General features: G+C 42.1%; 1 protein-coding gene across 1 annotated transcript in view; it reads left to right on the forward strand.

Annotated features, from left to right (window-relative positions):
- The first annotated feature begins 496 nt into the window (after positions 1-496).
- The window catches only part of NEDD9 (neural precursor cell expressed, developmentally down-regulated 9), a 47108-nt gene continuing 21187 nt past the window's right edge, over positions 497-26417 (forward strand). Inside the window, exons 1-2 of the mRNA XM_084618503.1 lie at positions 497-695; positions 23581-24027. Of these exons, the coding sequence (XP_084474629.1) occupies positions 684-695; positions 23581-24027 (459 nt within the window). The 5' untranslated portion in view covers positions 497-683. The remainder of the gene's footprint in view (positions 696-23580; positions 24028-26417) is intronic.

Below are 26417 nucleotides of genomic sequence, written 5' to 3' on the forward strand. Positions count from 1 at the left end.
AAAAAAATATTTTAGGGGCTTGCTTCAGTCTGACAGTCGGAGCACTTTGAACCTTGAAAAGAACAAAAACAGAACAGCGACCAAAAGAGATATCAGCAGGGGTGGTGAGTAAAGAGAGTACCGTAGACAGAAAGGCTTTTGTTCCCATAGTCGATTTCATGTGGCGATTATGGGGTGAATGGCTTTGAAATGAAACTGGTTTATGAAGGAGTTGCTAGGTCACAGGAAGCAGGACTGTCGGAACTTGTTTTGTGAGTTGATTTCTTAAAGAAACGAAGCTAATCTTTAAAAGATTTCACCCTCAATCTCTCTCTCACGCCCCCTCCTCTTTCGTAGTAGAAATTCATGTCATAGTAAGTGATCTTTGTTAGAAGGGGAGTTTCAAAAAGTTTGGGGGTGGGTGGGATCCATGTTACCTTGTCCCCACAATTCTGCCCTTTTAGCCAATAGTAGGAAGCTATGCAAATGAGTTCAGTAGTCTGCCTCCAACAATCCCAACATGAGCTCAGAGACATTGAAAATTTAGCAGTACCGAGACCTCTCAAATTAGACTGGCAAACCAACTGCAATTCTGGGACTATTTTCATTTGCTTTCAATAAGACATTACATGGGTGGGAAAAGACGTGCGATCTCGACGTATGCTGTCTAGTTTTAGAAGACTACTCCATATAAGCCTGCAAATATGAAGTATAAGGTAAGGAAGTGGCTTCTTTGAAGGGGTTTTCTTATTCAATACCGTATATGTGGGGCGGGAGCCATTTACATCTTTAATTCCAAAGGGATTCTGATTGACAGCTCCATTCCGGTGCACTGCGGGCTAGGAGAGGGACTGGATGAGCGGGTGTATTCCCTTCGATGGATGTAGAGCACTTCGCTTGAAATACAGTCTAAAAACTAGACAGAATTTAGGGTGTCACACTGTCCCTAGGCAAGCTCGCAGCTGATTTCCTGCAACTGCTGCAGATATAGTAGTAGCTCAAAGGAGGTGGGAAAGCCACGCTTCCAGGTCTCAGACTCACTTATTTTTGGATTCATCCTAAGGCAGTTTTTAAAGTCTCTCTTTCTCTTCTGCTGTGAATGACTTTGCCATGTGTGTTTCAAAGAGACCTTGCAAAATTCTACCCACCATTTTCTGAAATCGTTAATATTGAGGCTCGAAACGTGGATAAAGGGTGGATTTGTTGCTCTTTTCTGAAAATATAAGGCGTTTTTAGCAGAAAGCCTGGCACACATAAAGTGAGTAGTACATGAATTAGGTTACAGTTCTGTTGAACCCTTGTAAAAATTCTTCTTGCGTTCATCCCTGGCAAAACATTAACTGGCACTTTATAAGAAAACGGTCACTTTAACCTTGTGTCAGCAGGTACGTACTGTATTAATGTATAATCAAGAAAAGGAGCTAGCCGGCGGGGGGGGGGGGAATCTTATGCTGACTGAGACACGGTAGGATTCTGCATGAATTTCTTGGACCGAGTTCTGCTCCCCCATATTCCAGTGTAAAATCTGAATTGACTGCACAGAAGTCAAAGGAAGTTACTCCAGATTCACGACGAAAGCTTATGCTCAAATAAATTGGTTAGTCTCTAAGGTGCCACAAGTCCTCCTTTTCTTTTTTCCAGATTCACGATGGTGCAAGTGAGAGCAGAGTTAGGTCCCTTAAATGGAAAAGAAGTGTATAGTATATAGTGATAACCTGGAAGAGGATTCTCTGATTTTTTAATCTTGTTCGATTTCAAAGGAGAATGTGCTTTTCTGTAACTTTTTTGATGCAAGTGCAGCACTACACATCTGTACAAGGAACTAAAATCTCCCCTCATTTACACCAGCATAATTGCCGAGACTTCAGAGTTTCACTGGTATAATCAAGAAGGACATTTACATCTGTGGATGTAAAATGTATTTATAGATATATCAAAATACATCTTCCTAAGTGATTTCCAGCATTATTGTCCAGCACTGTTTATAAATATGGAAATTGTTGTTTTCCCCTTGTGAAATGATGAGCCTGTTTCCCACACTTTAACAACATATGGTTTATGTGAACATGCTGCAACTTTTAAAACATAGAATCATAGAATATCAGGGTTGGAAGGGACCCCAGAAGGTCATCTAGTCCAACCCCCTGCTCGAAGCAGGACCAATTCCCAGTTAAATCATCAACCACATGGTTGGTTTTAATTAGCTGTGAGCAAGAAACTAATTATATATTTGGAAATTAGAACCATATTCCTCTCTTCATTCTTTAACAAACCAACCAAAACACTTTAATGTATCAGATCTATTTAATACAGTTGTTCTCAAAAACATAAACATGAAGTGCTGATGGGTCAATCAATCATACTGTTACACAAATTATAAATAACTGGGCAGGGTACTGGATTGCTGCATTAGACTAATGTATAGACCCTACAGTAATCTTTTGTGATTGGAAAAAAGGGGGAGGGAAAGAATATTTTAGCTCCTCCCCTACAAAAAAAACCTCATCAAGGTCAATAAAAAGGTGAATTAGAAAAGTCACACCCATCATTCACACTTAAATTGCAAGCTCTTTTTGGGAAGGAGCAATCTTTTTATTATATTTGTACTGTATCTAGCATCAGGGAGCCCTGATCTTGAGGTGGTGAGTGTGGTTTAAGAACCTATATAGAGTGGGACCTCCAGATGCTACCAGAATACAAATAAATAGTGGCAATAATACTTGTACACCCACATTCACTTTTAACTGTGTACGTTCTTATTTGATCCTGAAGATGAGCTCAGTCCAAGCCTTTAAAAACGAAACACTCACAGACTTTAGAAAAGTTTGGATCCAGATCCAGACTTTATGGCCAGCTCCCATTTCTCTAATTAGCTGAACCCCAGATTCCATCTATGGCACTCAGATACCATAGCAATAGGGGTCATATATGACCCAGAATGACAAACAGAAACACCAAGTCATTTGGGAAGTTCAGATCTGGATCTGAACTCTATGGCTGACTCAGTGTTTATAATGGGCTGAGCCAAAACCACTGATCCAAATGCCCCCAAACTTTAGAGTTCAGGTCTATCTTTATTTGGTACTGGTTTGGAGAAAGAGTCACTTACACACAGAGGGAACGTGAATAATTAATAATATAACAAAATATGGAAAGCGCTGAAACCACTGTCTCACTTAGTGGAAACGGTCATTTGTTTTAGCATTAAACTTTAGCTAATTAAATATATTCTCACTCACAAATGACCTATACTGTGCTTTGACTGCAAAATGACAGATCTGCAAGATTATACAACTCCCTACAATCTCATCACCCTCCCTCCCTTGCACACTGCCAAGAAACAACTCTACAGTAGTAAGGTGATCATATTTCACACTAGCCACGAGGCACTGAGAGAGTATGAAATAAGCCACTTCCACAACTGAAATCTTCCCTGTTCTGTAATGTTCCTTCCCTGTCTAGTGAGAATGAGAGCTTCAGTTTGGAAGGGGATTACGTAATTCTAGATGGAGCAGGCTAGACAAAGAAAAAGAAAGAACCATAAAAAAGACAGAAGGTTTTTGGTCTCCATGAACCTTCCTGCCAAACTAGTGTGTTTACATTTCCTGGGAAGTCTGAAGTATTTATTTAAACTGTTTATCCAGGACAAATATCCTTAGATTTATTTCTCAGCCACGGGGAAGGTGGGGGGGGGGGGGGGGATGGACTACAAAGAGAATACCTGCTTGTACAATATTTCCTCACTTGAATATATTTTTTATTTTATATTATTTTTCTCTATGTCCTTGCTTACTGGAAGGAGAAGAAAATAATAGTATAAGTATTAATATTTTAAGTTTTGATTTGAAAAAAATGTCAGGTTGCATTTATGACAGGTGTACAGTATACAGTGTTTCACGAACAACTTCCTGTAATTTTCCCAGTGCAATAAGTGCTGGCTGCTGGTTTGTTTTTGTTTGTTTTACTTTTCTTGTACCTGTACATCAGAAGAGCCTCTGTTTACTGAGGTAACTGAGAAAATGGTTTTATTTCATGTGGAGTGTTGCTTCTTGGTGAGAGAAGGATCTGGCTCACTACCTAACCTGAACTACTTCTTTTTGTCTTGCTCAAAATCTTCCTCCAACAGATCTGGTAGTGAAAAAGGATTTGATCAGCTAAACTTCTTTCATTTGCCCGCCTGGTCCTCAAACTACAGGGGTGAAATTATGGCCCCCACTGAAGCCAATGGTAAAACTCCCATTGACTTTAATGAGGCCAAGATTTCAATCCAGTTTTTTTTGTCTGTGGCATTCCTTAATCCACTCCCTAGGTCAAATTCAGTGGAACTGTGTCTATGTACACCAGAACTGAATTTGACACTAAGGTAGATGAGATTTTTCTTCTATGCTTCACCATCAGTCCTACATCTTTAATCTCCTAGTTTCCCAATATTTAATTAGTCAGACCTTTATACCTTTCACCTGTGTTCTACCAGATGTACCTACATTGCAAGCTGTGTTGTGTATGTGTATTTGCATATTGACTGTGAAATGTCTCGTGATTTTGTATGAAAGACTATCAAATATATATTCCATTACATTGTGATTGTATTGTGGCATACCTCAGGTTCTTTTTTATCCAGTTATGGCATGTTACATCCTATAGACTTTTCACTGGGAGCACGTCATCCCGGTATTACATATTTCAAAATTCACAATTTCTAAATCCAAACCCAACCTATGATTTGGCAAACAAAATGTCCATTACTAAAACTTTGGACTACGGTAATGAAAATGTAATTAGGTGCTACCATGACTAGATACACTGTGACACAATGGAAGAGTACTGTGGTAACAAGGCTTTGATAGCTATTCACCAATCACAAGCAAAGGGGGGAAAAAAGTATGTTATAGAATCCAAAAAGGTGTCTGTGTTGGGTGGGTGGACTATGACTGTATTCCTCGCCTTGTTTAAAACACATAAGAATGATGTAAATGTCAAGTATGAGGTCGATTATCCATTTTAAAATAATTTGCCAGGCAAGAAAGGAACCTAAACAAACTGGTTTGAAATGCCTGCCATTTGTACTGGACAGTAATATATAGACTTAATTACAGTGCCCTGCATGCCAAGTCAAACAAAATAGTGCCACTGGGAAGAAATACTATATTTCCAACCAGAAATGCTTGTGAAAAGCTATTTGTAAACCGGGCAATGTACAACAAATTATTTGACTACGTGAAGGAAAAAGAACTGCCTGTATTTTACTGACCAAAACCCTTCTGTTTTGTTTACTCTTACATTCCTGACTTCACCCTGTGACTGTTGAGGTATGAAAGTGCAGTAAATAAGGTTTGTAAAACCTTATCAAAAATTACACCACAGAGCAAACTAACAAAGTTAAAGACTACCCTTCAGTCTACCAGGCAATAAACAGCGTTTAGACTGATTTAGTCACTTTATATCTTAAAGGGCAGATCATCATCAAAAAAGGAACATGATAAACTTGTAACAGATTTTTCTTGCTGATTTTTAGCAGTCTGGAAACCAGTATTGTTGACAGGAAGGATTTTCTTATTAGAAGCCAATTTAGCACTAACAAATTGAACAAGTTACACACACTTCTAGAAGACATTACCATTGACAACAATCTTTGCAAATCTGGTTCAGTTTTTGAGCCTGCCTCTCTTAAAAATGTTCCCTTTAAGAATTTAAAATTTACCTCATATTATACAATTCAGTAATACACATATATGTTTTAATTCATATTGGGCCATGGGACTAATCCTGCAGCCTTTACTCAAAAAAGATTCCGATTAAATGTAATGGGAGTTTTACCTGAGGGATGACCAAGAACCATACTGACCCCCATGTCAGTGGAGAGGGGCAATACAAATGGATGTATGTTGGGTGAATGTGAAAGAGAAGAGTACAGTCTCAGCGACCATGGAAATGCCTCTCTGCAGGTGCTTTGAAGGGTTTGTGCACCATAATGTAGGACAAATGGGTTACGATTGGAAAGCAGCTGTTAACCTTGACATCACGCACAAAAGGCGGTGGCAATGAACAAGGCAATGGTGGCATTGACATACTGCCAATGCCCCGGAGAAGACCAAAGGGGTTAGTAGCGATTAGATAGGTACTGGGCAGGTGGCTCTTGTCTCCATGCATCTTAGGAGTCTGCAGGACTTGGGACCAGACTGCTGGTCATTTCTGCTGAAGCCATTCCCCACCAAGGGCTGACTGTATCAGAGACCATAGTTATAAACTCAGTTCTCTCTCTTCTGTTAGTCTGTGAGGAGGACAGTATGGCATGGTCTCGCCTATCAACTGTCTATTTTAGGTACTTATAGGGTTCCCATCACCATAGTATCTAAGCACCTCACTCACAACACCCATTTTACAGATGGGAAACAGGCACAAAGAGGCTAAGTGATTTATCTCAGGTCACAGAGGAAGTCTATGGTGGAGCAGAGAACTGTAACCAGGTCTCTCAAGTACTAAGCGAGTCCCCTAACTACTGGGTCATCCAACTCTAAACGAACCTACTATAAAGTCATGTCAAAGAACTAGATAATGATGGGCAATTGTTTAAATGGTTTGTAGGCTCTCTACATAAGGATGCAAAAGTTCAGGTGTTGATGATAAATGTATCTGAACCTATTTAATCTGGAAATTTGGCTAGATTATCTATGGTTTCTAAACAAACAAAAATAAAACAACAACAACAAAACCAAATGGAACAAAAAGCCCAGTAGTTCCTGGTGTGGGCTGAGTCATTAGAAATACCATGAGAACAGTCTTACTTGTGATATTTTGTTACTTCTGCTTTCACTTGAGTCCATGAGTTATAGAGGCCTGGGAAAATTGTATGTAAAATGGATTTTAACCACACTTTTTGAGATCTCTATAAAGGTTCAGATCATGCTGTTAGTGAAGATTCAGGTCCGTTGTTACTCTAAGGCAGTTTGCCTCTATTAATAACACCTCAACTGATATGATGATGATGACCTTCAGAAGACCTGAACATTGTTTTTATATGCCAGAAGTGGCTTTTATGATCCATTACTAGTGTGGTGGTAGCAGCAGTAATAGCCTGTGAAGTTGCCCTAGGAAACGTATTCTGAAGATGGCTTTAGGATAGCCCAGACAGACAGAGGAGGAAATTTTTCTGTTAACTGCACAAAAACTGATGCTGATGAAAACATTACTGATAAATCTGGTTATCATCAAGGATCGCTGTATCCTAATCCTGAATTATAGCATTTTATCATTGACCATTGAACTCTTTGTGTGTGTTTACTGGGGAGCGGCTTACACTACAGTGAGCTTGCACCCACTGGAGTCAATACTCTGAGGTGTGCTGCGACTGGAGTCCTCAGAAAGAATTCTATCGGACTCAGTCAAAAGTTCTCCTGAGTCACAGACACTTGTAAGTGGGTGCAGCAATCTGTCACCTCCACACTCATAGACTCCACAGACTTTAAGGCTAGAAGCAACCATTGTGATCATCTAGTCCAGTAGTCCCCAACCTTTATATGGGAATAGCATATTCCTGTTCCCAGAAGACTGTGGCGGGCACCAGACACCCTGCTGCCGAAATGCCGTCGAGAAACAGCAGCGCTTCCTGGCGGCATTTCAGCAGGCGGTTCTCCTGCAGCCACACTTGGTGGCGGCATTTCGGCGGCGCGGTGTCCTGCGGGTGCACACAACTGCCCTGGCGGGCGCCATTGCACCCATAGGCACCATGTTGGGGACCCCTGATCTAGTCTGACCTCCTGCACAGTGCAGGCCACAGAACCTCACTGACCCAGTCCTGTACTAGACCCATAACCTCTGGCAGGGTTACTGAAGTCCTCAAATCATGATTTAAAGACTTCAAGTTACAAAGATTCTATTGTTTCCTCTAGTTCAAACCAGCAAGTGACCCATGCCCCATGCTGCAGAAGACAACAAAAACTCCCCAGGGTCTCTGCTAATCCGACTGGGGGCCGGGGGGGGGGGGGGAGAGACTTTCCTTCTCAGCCCCAAATATGGTGATCAGTTAGACCTTGAGCACATGGGCAAGACCCACCAGACACACACTTGGGAAAGAATTCACTGTTGTAACTCAGAGCCCTCCCTATCTAGTGTCCCACTGCTAGCCCCTGGATATATTTGCTACTAATAGTTGCAGATGGGCCGGCCACATGCTTTTGTAGGCAACCTCATCATACCACCCCGTCCATAAACTTACCAAGCTCATTCTTGAAACTAGTTAGATTTTTTTGCCTCCACTGCTCCCCTTAGGAGGCTGTTCCAGAAGGTCACTCCTCTGATGGTTAGAAACCTTTATCTAATTTCAAGCCTAAACTTGTTGATGGCCAGTTTATATCCATTTGTTCACGTGCCAACATTGTCCCTTATCGTAAATAACTCCTCTCCCTCCCTTGTGTTTATCCCTCTGATGTATTTATAGAGAGCAATCATATTTCCCCTCAGCCTTTGTTTGGTTAGGTTAAACAAGCCAAGCTCCTTAAGTTTCCTCTCATTAGGTAGGTTTTCCATTCCTATGATCATCCTAACAGCCCTTCTCTGCACCTGTTCCAGTTTGAATTCAAATTTCTTAAACCTGGGAGGCCAGAATTGCACACACTATTCCAAAGGAGGTCTCACAGTGCCTTATATAATCGTAATAACACTTCCCTGTCTCTACTGGAAATACCTCGCCTGATGCATCCTAGGATTGCATTAGCCTTTTTCAAGACCCCATCATATTGGTGGCTCATAGTCATCCTGTGATTGACCAATACACTCAGGTCTTTCTCCTCATCTGTTGTTTTAACTGATATGTCCCCAGCTTATAGAAAAAAAATTGTTGTTAGTCCCAGAGTACATGACCTTGCAGTTTGCACTAATAAATTTCATCACTTTTCTATCACTCCAGTTTTCAAGGTCATCCAAATCTTCTTTCATGATATTCTAGTCTTCCTCCATATTGGCAAAAGCATCCAACTTTGTGTCACCCACAAATTTTATTAGCACTTTCCCACTTTTTGTGCCAAGGTCATTAATGAAAATGTTAAATAAGATTGGTCCCAGGACCAATCCCTGAGGAACTCCACTAGTAACCTCCCTCCAGCCTGACAGTTCACCTTTCAGCATGACTAAGGCTACGATTTTGTCAGGGATGTTTTTAGTAAAAGTCATGGACAGGTCATGGGCAATAAACAAAAATTAACGGAAGCCATGACCTGTCCCTGACTTTTACTAAAAACATCCCTGACAAAATGGGGAGGGAGAAGGGTCCAGCATCCTGCCCCCTCCCCTGCCCCGCAGTGGCCAGGAGCTGCAGGGACCCCATTGCCCAGTACCTGGGAGGGATCCCCTGCCACGTGCGGAGGCTGGGCTGCTGTGGGCATGGTCCCCAATGTCACAGAGATCGTTGGAAGTCACGGATTCTGTGACTTCCGCGATCTCCGTGATATAATCCAAACACGGTATCTTATGATTACCATAATATCACTATTACTAGCTGGTTTAGGACCATTAAAACAACCCTTTAACAAAACTGATACCAGGTAATTTTTTCCAAAGCAATTTAGGAGCCTAAATCATATTTTCAAAGTGACTTAAGTACTTAGGAGTTTTAATCCCATTGATTTTCCATGGGACAACTAAGTTGCTTCTGAAAATTTCACCCTAAGTCACGTAGGCACTTTTGAAATTTTTACATGATCGATGGGTATCTTTCTGTGATTACAAGATGCTTTATACTAGGTCTTCAGTAGGAACTCTCACACAGACATACTATGGGGCATCAGTGTGTGTACAGCAAAGTAAACAGTGGTGAATAAAATATACCTTAAACACAATTTCTGCTATTGCTAATTAAAGCTGGATTTAGAGATATTAGGCCAAATTCTCTCCTGGTGTAAACTGATGAAGCTCCATGGATGTTAATGGAGTTGGACCAATTTACACCAGCAGAGAATTTGACTCTTGAATATTGCTGCCTATCACAGGCTGCTCTTGCAAAATGGCCCTTTGCTTTTTTCCCCTTTGTCTAGGCTTTAATAGTAGTGGAAATTACCCTCATTTTTAAGGGGTTAATTTTTCCCGAGTGCACTTTTGGGTGTGCCTTGTATTTGTCAGGAAATGGGACAGCTAAAGCTGCAGTTCAGAGTCCCAGAAACAGTTGTGCAGGATGACGAAAATTGTATATTTTTTCCCCTCTCTAGGATTGGAACCCACGCCTGCCTTTTTATTTATGTATTTATTTTCAAGCCAGTTCATTCATAGTCAGGCTGGATTAGCCTGCCCTGGAAAGGAAAAGCAATAATAATGGATTTACTCTACAGGAATGCAATCAGCCCATCAGAGGCCTTTTCTTAAACACGTCCCGTTCACTGAGAGGTTGAAATTTCAGCGGGAACAACCCTGTGAATCATGTGGAGACAATGGGTCCTGGGAAATGTAGAAGTGGCCTGGGAATAAATCTGGTTTCCCAATGAATGTCATCTTGCTCACTAGGGAAAACAGACCATGACAATTCAGAAACCCCCTTCAATGCACAATTCTTTATCCAGAAGCGAAAACAACGAAATGTATCCTTTGCCTGTCTGACACGTACTTTGCAGTAGCTGGGTTTGTGTGTCTTTTCTTAGTAAATTTACATTGAGTTAAAATGCCGGTGACAACCAATCAGTTGCCTAGGATTTTTAAGGTTCTATTGCCAAGAAGAGATCTTCTAGTGGATTTTTCTTTGTGTTGATGCACTGTATTAATCTGTAAATACAATGGACTTTACTCTCAGTTATACTGGTGCTATCCTACTGAATTCAGTGCGGTTTTACTGTTGTAACTGAGAGAAGGCCGCCTTATATATATATATTTTTTTATATTACATTACTGGGCTGCCTTATATATATTTTTTTTTATATTACATTATGTGTGCGTGTGCCTTCTGTCTGTCTGTTTACGCATTTATATGGTCCTCACAACCATAGTAAATATCTGAGTGCTTTATTATTCAAGCAATATTAGGCCTCGTCTACGGTACAACTTCAACTGTGTTGGAGAACCCCATTTAAGACACAGTTGTCTCCCACACTGGTGACACCACATTTGCAATATAAAAAAAGTCCCCAAACTGTGTTAAAGACTTGAACATAATGAACCACCCTGCTAACGTTTGGTCTTCACTTCAAAATGAGTGTTATAACTAGTCCGGGACCACCGTGTTGTCATGATTTTCCCTAACAAGTTGTACAGAGAAAGTGTAAGTCTATCTGGGAAAAGACTTGTTGCAAGTGCCTGCAAGTGGAAAGTTTCAAAACTTAAACCAGATTTAGGGTTGTTTTTTTTTTCTTCTCTTTCACATTGTTTTTCTGCTCTACTCTTTTTACCCATAAGCATGCAACATCCAGTCTCCTTTAACTAAGGAAGTAATTGACTGCCTCAGGGAAAGAATTTACGTTTTCCACATACTTCTATTTTTTACTGCTGTGGGGTTTAATCAGAGTGAGATCACTTATACAGTATTGTTTGCTTGGTGTGGTGCTGTTTTTGTTTTTTTGTTCTTTTGTTGCTGTTACGGAATGCATACCGGTCACTGTGCAGATTTGAAAAGCCCTTTTAAAATCATAGTGCTAGATCACCGCCCTTTGGGAAAAAACAACGGGTAGGGAAAAGATGTAGAAAAAATTGAGTTATTAACATTGAGGGAGTTTCCCCAAAAATGGCCAGGTTTTGGAGGCAGGACAAGGGCTGCAGTTTACCTTCCCACAGAGTAAGCAGGGACATGTTGCTCCAATGTTGCTGATTTTCCAAAGGTCTACAGGAAAATATGGTGAGAAATTCACATTTACATAGATGGTGTGGGCTCTTCTCTCCACCTGAAAGTACTGCTTCATCTTGAATTATAACATCAACAGCTAAGCCTGGTTTCTACACCATCTCTAAGAGGGTTTTAAAACACAGAGCAGGAGCCCACAGATGTTAACAGTATTGGGGTCAGCATTAACTCATTGCTATTTTCCTTGATGACACATAAAAACAGCATTACCCTCACTATCCACTTTTTTACCTAGCCATGACCTGCAGATTCCCAATTGCATAGAATCCATGCAGAGGGCATGCTATGTGGTGAGAGGAAGAGCTGTCTCCACGTTAGTTGAACTCTTCTTCTTTTGCATCTGGCAGGCTTTGATGCCATTTTAGTGGCCTTTCTGCTACTTTTACCCCTTCCAGAGCAAAAATTAAAAAGGGACAATTTGGCTTCTTATTTAGGCACTTAAATTTTAGGCCAGATTTCCCAAGTTTCCTTATCACAATCTGAGAAGCAAAAACCAAACCAAACAAAAAAAAACAACCAAACCCCACCTCCTCCAGTTTACTTGATGATGTAGAGATGTGGTTTATTGCTTTTCCAGGAATATAGTTACATTTACAGGGCATTATAATTTAACCAGAAAGTGGAGGGTTTTTGTTTTGCTTTTAAATCGCTTGTCCAGTTGAAAACGTCAAGCACAGAAATGACGAGAACAATGAGGTATTTTATTCACACAGGGTAAAGCACTGGTGTGCTTTCCCACCCTCAGTTTGAAACTCTCCCTATTTCTCCTTTCAGTATCTCCCTCCCTTTCCCCAGTGGATGGCTTTCATCATTGTGCATTAAATCCTCCTCTGGAAACTACCACCAAGATCTGACTTATCGGAGCCACAGATTTGCTACTAGACCCTCCGCTCAGCCCTGCAAGGTGCTAAGTGCTTTCCATACCTAGGGCCCAATGAAGTGTGTGTTACAGGACAGGAGTAGCTCCCATTATCTTGACAAGGAGTTACTTTTATTATAGGGCTGGAACATAGGCCCTTCATTGTTAAGGGTGCTCAGTTACCTCACAGGATTGGACCCTAAATTTGAATCCCCATCTGGGATCCATTCATGGAGCACATCAACATCTTAAGTGGCAGAGTGAAACCTCTGGGGCCTGACCATCCTATCAGATGACCACCTGTCACTCCCGTTGAAGTCAATGGGTATTGCGTCTGCTACTGCTGGCAGTGAATTTGGCCCAACATGCCAATAGGAAAAAACAGGAGGTAAACTAAAAACCCCTAACCCTGTAATCCACCTTTCTATATACCATAATATTGCCATTAAAGAGAGTTTGTTTCCAGTTTTTATTCCTGCCATCTCAGCTACTGATCACACACCACACAAAATGCACACACCTCCTGCAGTCCAGAGAAGTCTCTGAAATTTAGGCCCTTCAGGCGAGACAAAGGGGCTGGGACAGCTCAGTGGAACATTGAAATAATACACTTGCCTTTCTCCTCTGCAGACCAAAGATTTTCCACATCATATAACCTCCAGACAACTTGGCATACTGTAGCATGACTGCTCCAAAGATGCATAGGAATGGAATGGCACGGTACTTAGGACTGAAGACCTTCCCTTATTAGGCCTGGCTAAGGCTGGTGCTAGGAGACCCTCACTTTCATTAGCTGTAAAAATAAAAAAATCAACCTTCCTAAACTGTGGAAGGAAAATGCCTTAATTTCAGCTAACAAGACCTCTAATTATTTTGGCTGCTACCACTTCACCAGGGGGAAAAAGGTCTCTTTTTAAATATCACATTTATTATTTTTTATTATGAGTGAGAGGGGTAGAAAATCAGGGAAGTGGGCTGGTGCTGTGAAGCCTATGCACACTGGCTTTCCCTTTTGTCATCAGCTCTCTGAGCCAAGGAAGCCCTCCCTCCGTACTGCAGCTCACACCTCAGGATACCAGCCAGTCGAACTAAGGGACAGAAAGGCATTTATAAAATACTTCTTTGTTGGCATCTAGGCCATTTTACAATTCTTTCCCTGGGTGAATATGCACCTATATGTCCATATGTCTGCCCCCGTGTCTATATGCACGCATACATACCAGAACCTGTGATTGCTGCACTCACTGTCTGTCCCTCACTCCCCTTCCCTGCTCCCTCAGTTGGGAAGGCAAGCAGAAAACCTACCCTGAGGCAGAAGGTCTGACTTTGAGATATTGGTGGCAGAAACCACAGTATACTCAAACCACCTCAGGTCTGTAAGTGTTGTCTCTGTTACCTACATGGCTTGCAGCACTACCTCACCTTCTTTTCATAACAAGTTGTACCACATACTGAGCCCCAATCCCTTTAGTAACTCAGCCAGACGTTAGGGGTCTAGTACAGGCATGGGTGGATGAGATTCTGTGGCTTGCAATGTGCAGGAGGTCAGACTAGACCAGGGGTTCTCAAACTTTATTACACTGCAACCACCCTTCTGACAACAAAAATTACTACAAGGCCCCAGGAGGAGGGAGTGAAGCCTGAGCCTGCCTGAGCCCCAATGCCCTGGGTGGGGAGGCCAAAGCCAAAGCCCAAGCCCCGCTGCCGAGGGCTGAAGCACCACCCCTCCCGGTGGTGGGGCTTGGGCTTCAGCTTTGGCCCTGAGCGGTGAGGCTAGGGCTTTGGCTTCAGCCCCAGGCCCAGGCCATCTAATGCCAGCCCTAGATACCCTATTAAAATGGGGTCATGCCCCTCTTTGGGGTCCTGACCCACAGTTTGAGACCAGATGGTCATAGTGGTCCCGTCTGGCCTTAAAGTCCACAAGAGCCAAATGAATTCTTTTTAGTGTCCCAGAAGAAATCGTCCCGATAAAACCCAGTTTCTTACAGATAGACTTGTTACCTACAGTGCTTCAATAGTTTTCTTCCTTGAAAGTACAGTACAATAGCTCCTTTATTCTAGGGCAGCGATGAAGGAAATGGGCAGGGAGGCAGAACTTAAAAAAGAACTGATGCAAAACTGCCTGATAACTCTGAGACTGAAGCTGGTCTTTGTCAACAGGCACAATACAGCATGATTGTCTTTCTCTACTGGTGTGTTCTGAGTGGGCCCCTGCCACTGCTTGTGTCTAAGTCGTTTATTTTAGGACACTCGGATTTTCCACTTGGTTCCCCCCCTCCGCCTCTGCTCTGATGGAGAAGGAGTGAGACAAAGACACTGTGATTGTGCTTCACAGCACTATATAAGGGGCAGTGTAACATAAATGCTGGGTTCCTGAAGCTAACATCAGACCCGTGGAAATTTACTTAGTGACTTGAAGCAGAAACAAGGGATACTGACAAAAAACCTCAAACAAACCAAAAAAAAGGAGAATCAATATAAAATCATGTTATCGGAGATTAAAAATTATCCGGTCAAATGAAAGCCACCGGTTGTGCGTAGACTCACATCATTCCTTTATTTCTGTTTTCTTTCCCTTTTCCTGCAACTGTCTAACACAGAAAAGGGGCTGTTTGGAGTTTGAGGTAGTTTGTCTGATAACTGAAATGAGAAGTCTTGCCCTTCTTTGCGTAGGAAAGGCAATAATTATAAACCCTGTGTGCACAGGCAGTAATAAAAAAAGAATAGTCAGCCCACATACAGGTGTACACATAAGTGTACGTGCTCAGGAACATTTTCACCCACTTCCGCCACAGTAGCATGAGATTCTGGCAAAAGTGTGGTCGGTTAAACTTTTTCCTCATTCATTCATTAGCACGGCCTGGTGAGGAGTTAAATGTTGGCACTGCACCATAGTACTTTGCCTGTAAAGAACCCATTGTATTTAATCCATAATATGTCACTTATTATCTCACTATTTGCCTCAGTGTTTGCTTTATGGCAGTGTTCACCCAGCACAGTCTTGTTACCTACGTCATCCTCCCTGTTTATACTAACAGAAGGAATGAACCCTTCCACAGTTCTCTCCCTGTCACCTTGTCTTCTCCTCTCTTTAGCTGTTACAGCCCTAGTAGCCATGTTTTCCCTTTTTGTTGCATCAGAGGTGTCAGAGCATCATCTTACGTCCCTGCTCTGAAGAACAAACAAATCAAAAGGACAGCATGCCAGATTTTTAAAGGTATTTTGGAGTCTAAAGAAAGAGAGAGGTGCCTACTGAGAGTTTCAAAAATACAGGGTCCCACAGTAATGCCATTCAAATGCAGGATCTGTCTAGATCTCAGGCTCCTAACTCCTGTTAGTTTTAATGCCTAGGTTCTTTTGAAAATCCCAAAGATACAAGTAAGCATCTATTAGGTGCCTAAATGCTTATTAAAATCTGCTCCAATCTGCCTTTGCCATGCAAGTGAACTACTGGCCTCATAGTCTTGTTTCTTCCTTAAATTTCTGAAGAGAACACACTTTATTGAGTCCAGCATACAACAAATCCTTCTCTCAATCTGTCTTTGCTGGCAAATGCATTTGTGTTTACAATGATGGAATTCCTCCAGGTCTGTAGTTTGGGATGCTATTTTACTAAGTGTCTTAAAGCAAGGATAGCTGCTGTTTGAGGATTATTTAATGTTTTATAATTAGTTCTTTTTCAATTGAGATCATTTGGAATTATATAGAATTTAGGGATCCTGAAACCCCTGTTGATGGGCAAAACACTTGATTAGATAGTGCTTTAAATTCTACTCTTATCTCAAATATGCACAGTATTTGGGGTGACAAAGTTCTAATCTACATTCAACCAGAAATTATCTGTGTACAGTTTAGGTCTCTCATATAAAACTCCTAATCAGCTGCCACCAACATGCTTTTCCAGACCACTTCTACAGCACATGCTCCAGCTAAACCTCTAGGCTCCAACCACCAGGATCAGGCTTCCTTTGTGTTCCAGTGCCCAGAATTTGACCCACTGGTGACTGGACAAGGTTTCTCTAACATCCCTGCTTTTTTAATAGCCTCAGGGAAGGTAACTCTCGATGTTTAAACACCCAAGGTTAAGATGAGCTCTTTAAGCTCTTTGGAGCAGACACCATCTTTTTGTTATATGTTTGTACAGTGCCTAGCACAATAGGGCCCTGATCCCAGCTGAGGCCTCTGGGAGGCCTCCAATGTTACTGCAATGTTATGATGAGAACATAGCCTATGGCTGAGCTGCTTTTCACATCCAGTGATTTGTTGTAAGGGCCCAGGAGCACTTGTTGTTAAGGCCTGGCTGTTGTACCATTATGCAATCAGGGGTGCAAAGCACAGCCTACAAGCCATTAAGTGGCTCACGTAGCTTTATGACCCATGAAAGCTAATGCCCAAATAAATTTGTTAGTCTCTAAGGTGCCACAAGGACTCCGTGTTAGTCTGTATCAGCAAAAATAACGAGGCTACCACTCTGAAACCTGACAGCTTTATATCGTGGCCCAAGCTACCTTCAGCTTTACTAAAGAGGTCAAGAACACTGATGCTCCATCTTGATCTGAGCAGCCTGCTCCCTGAACCAAAGAGCGACTGCAATCTGCTCCATTTTGGGAAGCACAGTTGGGTTCCTCAGCTGAGCCAAGTTTGCGTGCCTTCATTACAGTATCATTAAAGTAACTGATCTCACTTTTACCTTCTATATTCCCTTCTCCACTACTGCCTGATAGAGCACCTATCTCGAGATTTTAGCTCCTGGCCTTTCATTAGCAATTACTGCATATTGTATTAGAAATATAAAGGGACCTTTGTACAATTTCCTCGCCTGACAAAACAAACCCAAAGAAAAGTTTCTCATCAGGTCTGCTACCTACAGCTGATTTTCTCACTTGTTAAGGAAGTAGCCTTAAAGTGCTCTTTAACCCTTCATCATATAAAGAGGCCACTGCTGGGCCTTTGCCTTCAATGTAACAAGCTTCAGACAGCCACATTAATACTTATTCAGTGCTTGATACTTCAGACAAGTAAAGTGACAGATCCCTGCAGGGGTGCTGGAACAATTTGAAGGAGAGCCATTGAACCAAACTGTAAACCCTGTATATGATGGAAACTACTTCAAGCCCCTAGTTCCAGCACCTATGCCTGCCCCAAGGAGTAAACTTAAATTAAACCCAGAATAACCCCGCCTGCTAATGAGAATGAGGGTATGTCTACACAGCATTTTGGAGCGAGAGCCTGTGTTGACAGACTCAGGTGCTAGTGCTCTAAAAATAGCTGTGGAGACAGTGCTTTGAAGCTGGGGCTCAGGCTCTGAAGCCAAGGGGAGGTGGGTGGATGTCAGAGCCTGAGCTCCAGCCTGAGAGGCAACTTCAAAGCTCCGTCTTTACAGCTGTTTCTAGTGCATTAGTGCAAGCCCCACTAGCCCAAGTCTGCCAGCTTGCGCTGGGAGGCTCCTTCCAAAGTGCAGTGTAGACACACCCTTTGAGGCTTCAACAGGGGTAGTAAGGAAGAATGGACTTAAGTTGCTTACAGCAGCCTAATGATATTCAGCTCTGTGGGCCTGGTCAAACGAAGCCCATTGATATCAACAGGAATCTTGCATCAGGTTCCATGTCTTCATCACCTCTAATCTCACTTGTGTAGTTAAGAGACTTACACACTGTCTGGCTGAGATAGGGGCTTGGAGGAGGGAAAATTAGCTGAGACTTAACCAGAGATGATGCATGGGGTCATGTACTCCCCCAGAATTGCTGGATGGCTTGTACTGAGCATGCTTAGTAACACTGTTGAAGCTGGCTGCCCTCACTCTGGCCCCCAGCCACACTATCAGGCTTGGATGAGGGATAATTAGCTGAGTCTTAACCCAGATGAAACTTGTGCTTGTTGACTGTGGAAAGCAACCAAAAGAAATGGCCACTCTTCGTTCAATGCCCTGATGGACTAAGTGCGCCTGCCAATTATCATTTAGGCTCACAGTTTGTAGATAATGCTATATCCTTGGCTGGATGTTCGTGTAGCAGCTGCGAGCAAGACTGTTCTTTCAACTGTGTCTGTGAAGGAGGGTGAAACCTTTTCTCTTGGATTTGGTCCTTGCTACAACTTTCCAGGCCTCTGACACCTACAGATTAAACTGCTACAAAGCATCCTACATGGGTTTTACACCATTTAGAAATTTAGCAGGCCGACTGACACTTTCTTTACTAAGTGATGTTTCATGTGCAAGGTCTATTGCACTAATGCAATCTGCACTGGCTTCCAAATAGTTTCCAGGTAGAATTTAAGGTGTTGCTTTTTATCTATAAAGCCCTACACAGTTTGGGACCTGACTACCAGAGAGGTGTCTTTTTTCTCTGCAATATTTTCTTTATAATAATACAGGGTCCTTTTGCTAACACCTTTTTAGTTTTAAGAGGGGAGGGCTTGAAGTAGAATATTTTCAAAAGGGGTTTCTCAATTCTAGAACTGACAGGTTTGATCCAGAAGATTTCAGATTTGTTGACCTTAATGAGACATTGATAGACTCCTCTACATTACTGATTTTTTCCTGAAGGTTAGGTTGAAGGAGAGAGGGCATATCTATACTTCAAGCTAGAGGTGAAAATTCCACCTCAAAGAGACACACCTGCAGAAGCTACCTTTAAGGTAGTGTGCTAAAAATAGAGGGTAGCTATAGCAGCTGTCCCGAGTGCGCACCCATCCAAGATGATAGGTATGCACTGGGTGCGGCTAGTCCCTCCCACCCCTTGCACAGCCATGGCTACGCTCTGTTTTCAGCATGCTAGCTCGATCAGAACCACCACAGATATGTCTCCTTAGATGGGAGTTTACATCTCCAGCTTGATGTGTAGATGGTACCCATAGTTTGATTTGGCAGGAAAAGTTATTATTCACATGGGCTGACTGAATAGACAATTTACTGAGCTTCAATACTTCATTACCGTATTTTGAAACGTGGTCATTTAAAAAGTAAAAGGCAAGTAAAGAATTGCAGGCTAAGAGGCAAAGAGAAGAGACAGTAGAGCAAAGGTTCCCATCAGGGAACACTTGAAAAGTCTGTTTATGCTGTAGTTCTGGAAAGAACCAACCTTAGTGGGACTGACATTGATCATATGAGTGATATCAGAACCTTGCCCTTATTAGAATTATTAGATCAAGAAGGACATGTTGTGACAGGAGACAGAGCCAGCAATAGGCGTAAGCAGACTAGCAATTGCTCAGGGCCCCGAGCAGCTCAAGGGCCCCCCCATTAATTATTTGCGTGTGCGCGCGTTGGGAATGGGGGAATATTCCTGCTTAGGGTCCCCAATGGGCTAGTACATGCACTGAATCAGACTAGATGAAATAAGGCTCCTCAAACAGCTAAATTCGAACATGGACTCCAAATTGTTCCTAAATTCTAAGGAAGTGTCATCTGCTCCTTCTGATTTAAATGGCGGCACTAATCCGTGTTGGTTGACTGCACCCGGCACCATCCATGTGCAGACAGTACAAGATTTAGCCTGGGAAGTTTAGCAACTTCAAAATCCCTCCCTGCACATAAAAATAAAATGTGTTTCCAACTGGATTTGTGGGTTGGTATTTTCCGTAGTGCCTTGTTTACTTCTCTGTGTTTCTGAAGAGATTTCAGAGAAGAAATGACTATGAGACAGGCAGGAAGTAATATACTGACAAATGGCACAGCCCTACAGTCTGATGTGTGGGGGTGGTGGTAATGATGAACAGGGCTGAGTAACTGATGCCTGGGGCAGCAAAGGTAACATTTGGACAGCATCATAACTATAAATAACCAGCTTGCATCTTCTGGTGCAGGGGAAGGGCTGTGATTTTCAAAAGTTATTGTCTACACGCTTGTGTGAGCAGCTTAATTTTTTCTACAGGCAAATATGCTAATGAATGTAGCACCTGGGAGGTATCTTATTTCCCTCCAGGAAATTAAAGAACTTCCCATTGAGTGAGAATCAGGACTGGGAAGATTTGCTCTGTCTCCGGGAGAGGGATGACAGGGGGGGAAATAACTGCACTGGCAACTGAGCAGTCAATGCAGTTACTACTTACTGAGCCCACCTACTTACAGGCAGGCACTAGATGAATGTCGAAAACTTCTAGTGGTCATTCACCGTTGGCTGAAAATATTCCCCTGCGAGTCAATACCTGCTGCATTGTTCCCTGACACTGATGGTGCTGCTGAGGGCCATTTTCAAAATTCTAATCTCTGCAAGCACTTGAGGACAATGGTGTGAAATAACTGACACCAAATGAGGATAACTGACCTTCTGGTGCCTCAGTTAACATCGACAATGAGGGCCGGAAAGTATTTGCAGCGAAGCAGTACTTGAGACAGACCCAGAAAACATTAACATACTGCTAACCAGATGGGGAGCAGGTCACAGGGAAAAGATAATAAGCAACTGGAAGGATTTTCACATGGGAATTTTTATCTGCTCTAATACTAGCACCGCTCAGGGCTTTGTCCGGCATATTGTTCCACAGAAACTATCAGGGTCTCTCAAATCTTTCATCTTTTGGTTTTTTTGGATTAGCCAGTCATTTATTCTTGATTTACTGTGGAAATATTGGTGGACCTTATGCAGTCTTCCTCCTCTTTCCCCATCTTTGAACTACTCCACCTTCAAAGGCCCCATTAAACAGCCGCGGCGAGCCAAAGAGGACTGAGACTTGATACCTAATCACTACAGTGAAAGGCACGTTAGAAGTATATGTAGATAGATAATAGATTAATCCGATTAAATAGACTGCACAGGAGTTCTTCCCTTCTGAGCTTCTTAGGGCCCTACTTTACAGAAAAATCTTTATAGTCAGGGAATTGTGATGTAACAGGGCAGATGGGACAGCTCTAAGCATGCTACAGGATAATCTTACAGCGCTGTAAAGACAGGGGCCAAGTTCTTCTCTGATGTAACCCCACTGAAATCTCTCAGCATCAAAGGCTCATTATATGAACGGACTTAGCCCAGGGAGGAATTTGGCACTGGTGCTGTAGTTTTAACTTGCAATACAGTTTTAAAATGGTTGTTCTGTCCACCCAGGTAAGACCAAACCGTATTTCATGTTGACCTCAGTGATAATGCTGACATAAGACAAATTAAGCCAACTGTTCCCAAATTTTTGAAAGCTGAGCTCACATTTGGAAAATGAAACCAAATCATATGCACCCAGTTCAGGCTTGCTGTGTGTTAAAGGCCTACCCATCTTCATGTATACATCTTCTGCACCGCCCAGTTAATCCTTCATAGTATCCCCATGGCACACCCCAGACTATGGGGAGCACTGAGCTAAGCAAAGCCAAGTAAGCTTGGATATTATCTAAGAAGCATGGGAGAAGGAGGGAGATCGATGAGAAAAGAGGACAAGTGGGGATAAAAAATATTGCTTTGGAATGCCTGAGGGGAAGGATAAAAATACACCAAATCAAATCATCATTAAAAAGCCTTTGTCAGCATCCTTTTAAATGAGGCAAGGTAAATCCATGAGCCGGTTGAAGCAAGCCACATGCCTTTTTTCAATAAATTAGCACTGTTTCATTTATGTGCACCGCATCCAAATATTTTAACTACAGCACTTCAAATACAGTACCCCTTATATTTTTCCCAAGTGCTTAAAATTAGTTTATAACTGTTTCTGCCGACTGCCTTCACTGCAAAGCAGGCAGGCGTGGAGTAGTAGTTGCCAGCACACTTGGAAACATCACCAGAGCCAAGAAATGAAATGCTGAGGGCCTTTGTGAGGGTTCCAGGAATGTCAGCATACACTGCCTGCCTACTTTCCATTGAATACCTCATTGGCTGACTACTCAGTACTGAATGTGCCAGACAGACAGACATGCATACAGAAAGAGAGAGCAAGAGGGAAAGCGTGTTTGGTCTGTGAAAGGCGACAGCATATTTTTAGATATGTATGGATAGGCTTGCATAATAAAGTTATATAACTAGATGGAAGGTCTTTGGGATAAGGACAGCACAATATGGTTTTGTACAACATTTAGTGCAATGTGTCCATAACCTCAACTGAGGCCTCTGGACATTTCAGAAATATAAATGTTTAATAATAATGATGAGACAGCATTCTCTCAATAGGCATATTCATTGTACACAAAGGAAAACAAACATATACTTTAAGGGCCCTGCTTTGCTGTTCTTGGGCATTATTATCAATGGACATTTTATCTCTATTAGACTGAAAGTGTTATTCCATGGCAAAGGAGATTATGGAAAGAATGAGGAAAGGGAGATTTGGATATGAACCACCACCAGTGAGTGGTGGTTTATAACAAAATTCTCATGCTCGTAAGTGTAAAGAGTAACCACTCTGATCATTCAGAAAAACTCAGGCCCGCAGATTATATTCTCCCAGTTGATCTTCTGAATTATATCACTTAGAGTTCTATTCACCTGCAAGGAATTTTTCTAACTGTAATTTAGTTAATCAGTACACCTCTGTGAGGCAGGCAAGTATTGTTGCTATCCTTATTATACAAATGGGAGAACTAAGGCAGAGGAATGACATGACTAGCTCAAAGTAATAAGTGGAATAGGAGGAATAGGTGTCTGAGCTGAGAGTAAAACTCAGGAATGCCTGGATTCCTCTATGTTCAGGCCAACAGCATACATGCAAAGCCTTTTTTGTTATCGGTATACTCTGATAATCTCTACCTGGCTGTTAGCATTACTGGGAAATCTCTCAGTATCAATATCTGTAATGTAAACTTGGCATTTTACCTGGTTTTTTGGAGAGAGAAATTCCATATTGTGTCTTTTTCATGTTATTTAACTTCTTTTTTAAAAGCAATTCTTATTCCTCCCAGGAAGCTAGATGCATCCAGAACTGAATGTGCTTTAAGCTCTGAATGGTGCTGTTGAAATTCTAATTCCTGTTCAATTTCTCTTCCCCCTTCCCTCCCCCCGTCTCTCTATAGAATCTTATGGCAAGAGCCTTGTATGATAATGTCCCAGAGTGCGCAGAGGAGCTGGCCTTCCGCAAAGGAGACATTTTGACAGTGATAGAACAGAACACTGAAGGGCTGGAAGGATGGTGGCTCTGCTCTTTACATGGCCGACAAGGCATTGTTCCAGGCAACCGGGTGAAACTTTTGATAGGCCCAGTACAGGATAGTCCGTCTAACCAGGACGTGTCCAATTCAAGATCAATGCATCATGCCTATAACCAACAGAAAGTCTACCAAACGCCAAGCTCACAGGCTTCAACTTGGGACCCGGTATACCAGGTGCCACCTTCCCATCTGAATCAGGGCATCTACCAGGTACCTACTGGGCATGGTCTACAGGAGCAAGATGTTTATCAAGTCCCACCATCTGTGCAGAGAAGCTTGGGTGGTACTGATGGTTCACCTTTCAACAGCAAGGTGGGTGCCTTGACCTTCAGATCTTTGTTTCAAAGCAGGTTATGTGCACTATGCAACAGTAGGGTAATAAATACAAAGTCTGAGCCTGATGGCTTAAGAATTTATGAGTGAGAATGATGTGCTGGGCTTCCACTCACTTTGCTTCTTAACAGGCTGCTATTTATCCCTGCAGATCCCCCTCTTTCCTGCTTGAACAGATGCTGCACAGGGAGAAGAAAGGTCAGGTGCATAATGGGTACCAGACTTCACAGCAAAGGGAGACTATTCTGGGCCTGCTCCTAGAGGAGCGGCTGGTGACAGATGTGGTAGCATCTTCCCATCCCCAAGGCACGTCTGCTCCATAACACTCCACCCACTGCCTTTGTTAGCACATAGGAGCTTAGAACTCATTAGGCAGTATGGTGTATTGCGTATTAGCCAAGCCATATTTACCTTGTTTAATTAAATAAAATGCCCAGTTTTTATGATGCACTGTCTTGATGGAGGATGATATTTAAAAAAAATTAAGTGTTGATAGTGGTGACAGTATGTCCCTACCTGGAAGAACTGGAAGCCAGATAATGGTGATAAGAAGGGATACTTTAATATAAAACCTAAAGTAAATATAAAGCTTGGCAGTTGTCTTCAGTGTACATGCATGATACAGGGAACCTGCCCAACGTGGGAGGAGGAACAATGTTGTAAAACCCTTTCTGTTTCACATGATATAGAACCGCTGACTGGCACAGCCATCAGTAAATAAATGCATACTAATCTGGAGCAGACAGAAGAGGGAGGGAGACTTGAGCAGGAAGTGAGGGACAAGAAGGTGCCATAGTTTAAACTTTCATCTTGAAGTTTATATTGGCCAGAAGGTCAGGTGTTTTTCTTTCTAGCCTCAGCCTTTTCCATTTTGGGCCTTTGGAAAACTTCCGAGACTTTCGTCTTATTATAGTTTTGTTTTCATTGGTAACAGGTAAATTTTCAAAAAAGGCAACAAAGAGTTGTGAAATCATTTCAACTCATGCTCTAGAGAAGTTTATTTGGACTTTCAAAGTTATTCTTTTTTGGAAGAAAAGCATCATTTTGTGCGTGAGGATCTGCAGGTGGATGAAATTGCCATCTGAAAACTACTGGCTTGCTTCACAGGTGGAGATATGATCTTTATTGGGGCAGTTAGACTGGTTTTATTAGTGGAAATCCCACCTCATTTCTCCTTCCCCCATCCCTGAGACTAGGTAGTAATGAACCTCATTCAGAGACCTCTGCCTGAAGCTATGTAAGTAAGCACCTTCAAAAGCGGTTGAAGGAGGCCTGGATAAATTGCCTCTTTGGAGAACATAATTGATGAGCAACTAAATCTTAGTCTGACAACCAGCTAGAGCAACTGAGGCCACACTATGCTTTCATTCCATGTGCAAAGCTACTCAGTGAAATCAATAGGGCATTCTGTACAAATATCCGGTTGCAGCATGAGTATGTAAAATCCTGGGTCTGTTCAATGGTTAAATGCAAACTTCTTATCGGGATGCAAACTCAGAGCACTAAAACACCTGTTTCCTCTAAAATTCCTGCCTAAACTTGGATTTTAGAAAGCCTGGATAGGCATTTTTCTGGCTGAGTCATTTTCTGAGGAAAATAAAGACCATTTGTTTAGACTGACTTATAACAGGATTAATTTAGTCCCTTGCAAGTTATGAAAGACCATCTGTACTGCATGAAGATACATTGCTAAACCGCCCACTATTTATAGACTATAACATGTTTTATAAAGCATTTGATCTCCAGCAATAGATGCTACCAGCCTGCTTAGCACTGGCCGGGAAGGAACGATTCCGCTGTCAGTTCAGCCCTGCATTCCTCTCCTGACTCACATCTGCTGGTTTATTGCTACTGAATACAACTGAAACTCTTCTTCAGGGCTTCACAGGAAGCCAGTGTAGGACTATCTGTGCTCCAGTTACTCAGGAAAGGATTATTCTAATCCTGACACGATAGAGGTTTGAACCAACAACCCTGATTCCTCACCAATCACACATTAATGACAGACTCAGTGGATGACAAACTCACTATCAGTGACCTCCCTTGATTAGCTGCAGACAGTGAGCATTACACATTTCCAGTTCCTGAAGTTTCCTCTGGCTGTAAATGAGCAAGACATGTTCTAGACCAAAATAATGACACTGAGATGAAAGGGAGCTGTAAGTCTGCTGGATATGAAAGGTTCTGAGATGGATCGGGGACTGAAGGGGGAAGGAGAAGGAATAAATAAAAGATGTGTCTTTCCTCATAATCTCCATATTGTTTTGCAATTTATTTATGCTACTGTTGCACTAAGAGAAAAGCACAGTAGCAACAAGATTCCAGAGCCTTTGTAAAAGAAAAGCCTAATTAAAAGGGAACTTTTTTTT

Source organism: Lepidochelys olivacea (genome assembly GCF_965140295.1).
Source record: "Lepidochelys olivacea isolate rLepOli2 genome assembly, chromosome: 2".
NCBI lineage: Eukaryota > Metazoa > Chordata > Testudines > Cheloniidae > Lepidochelys > Lepidochelys olivacea.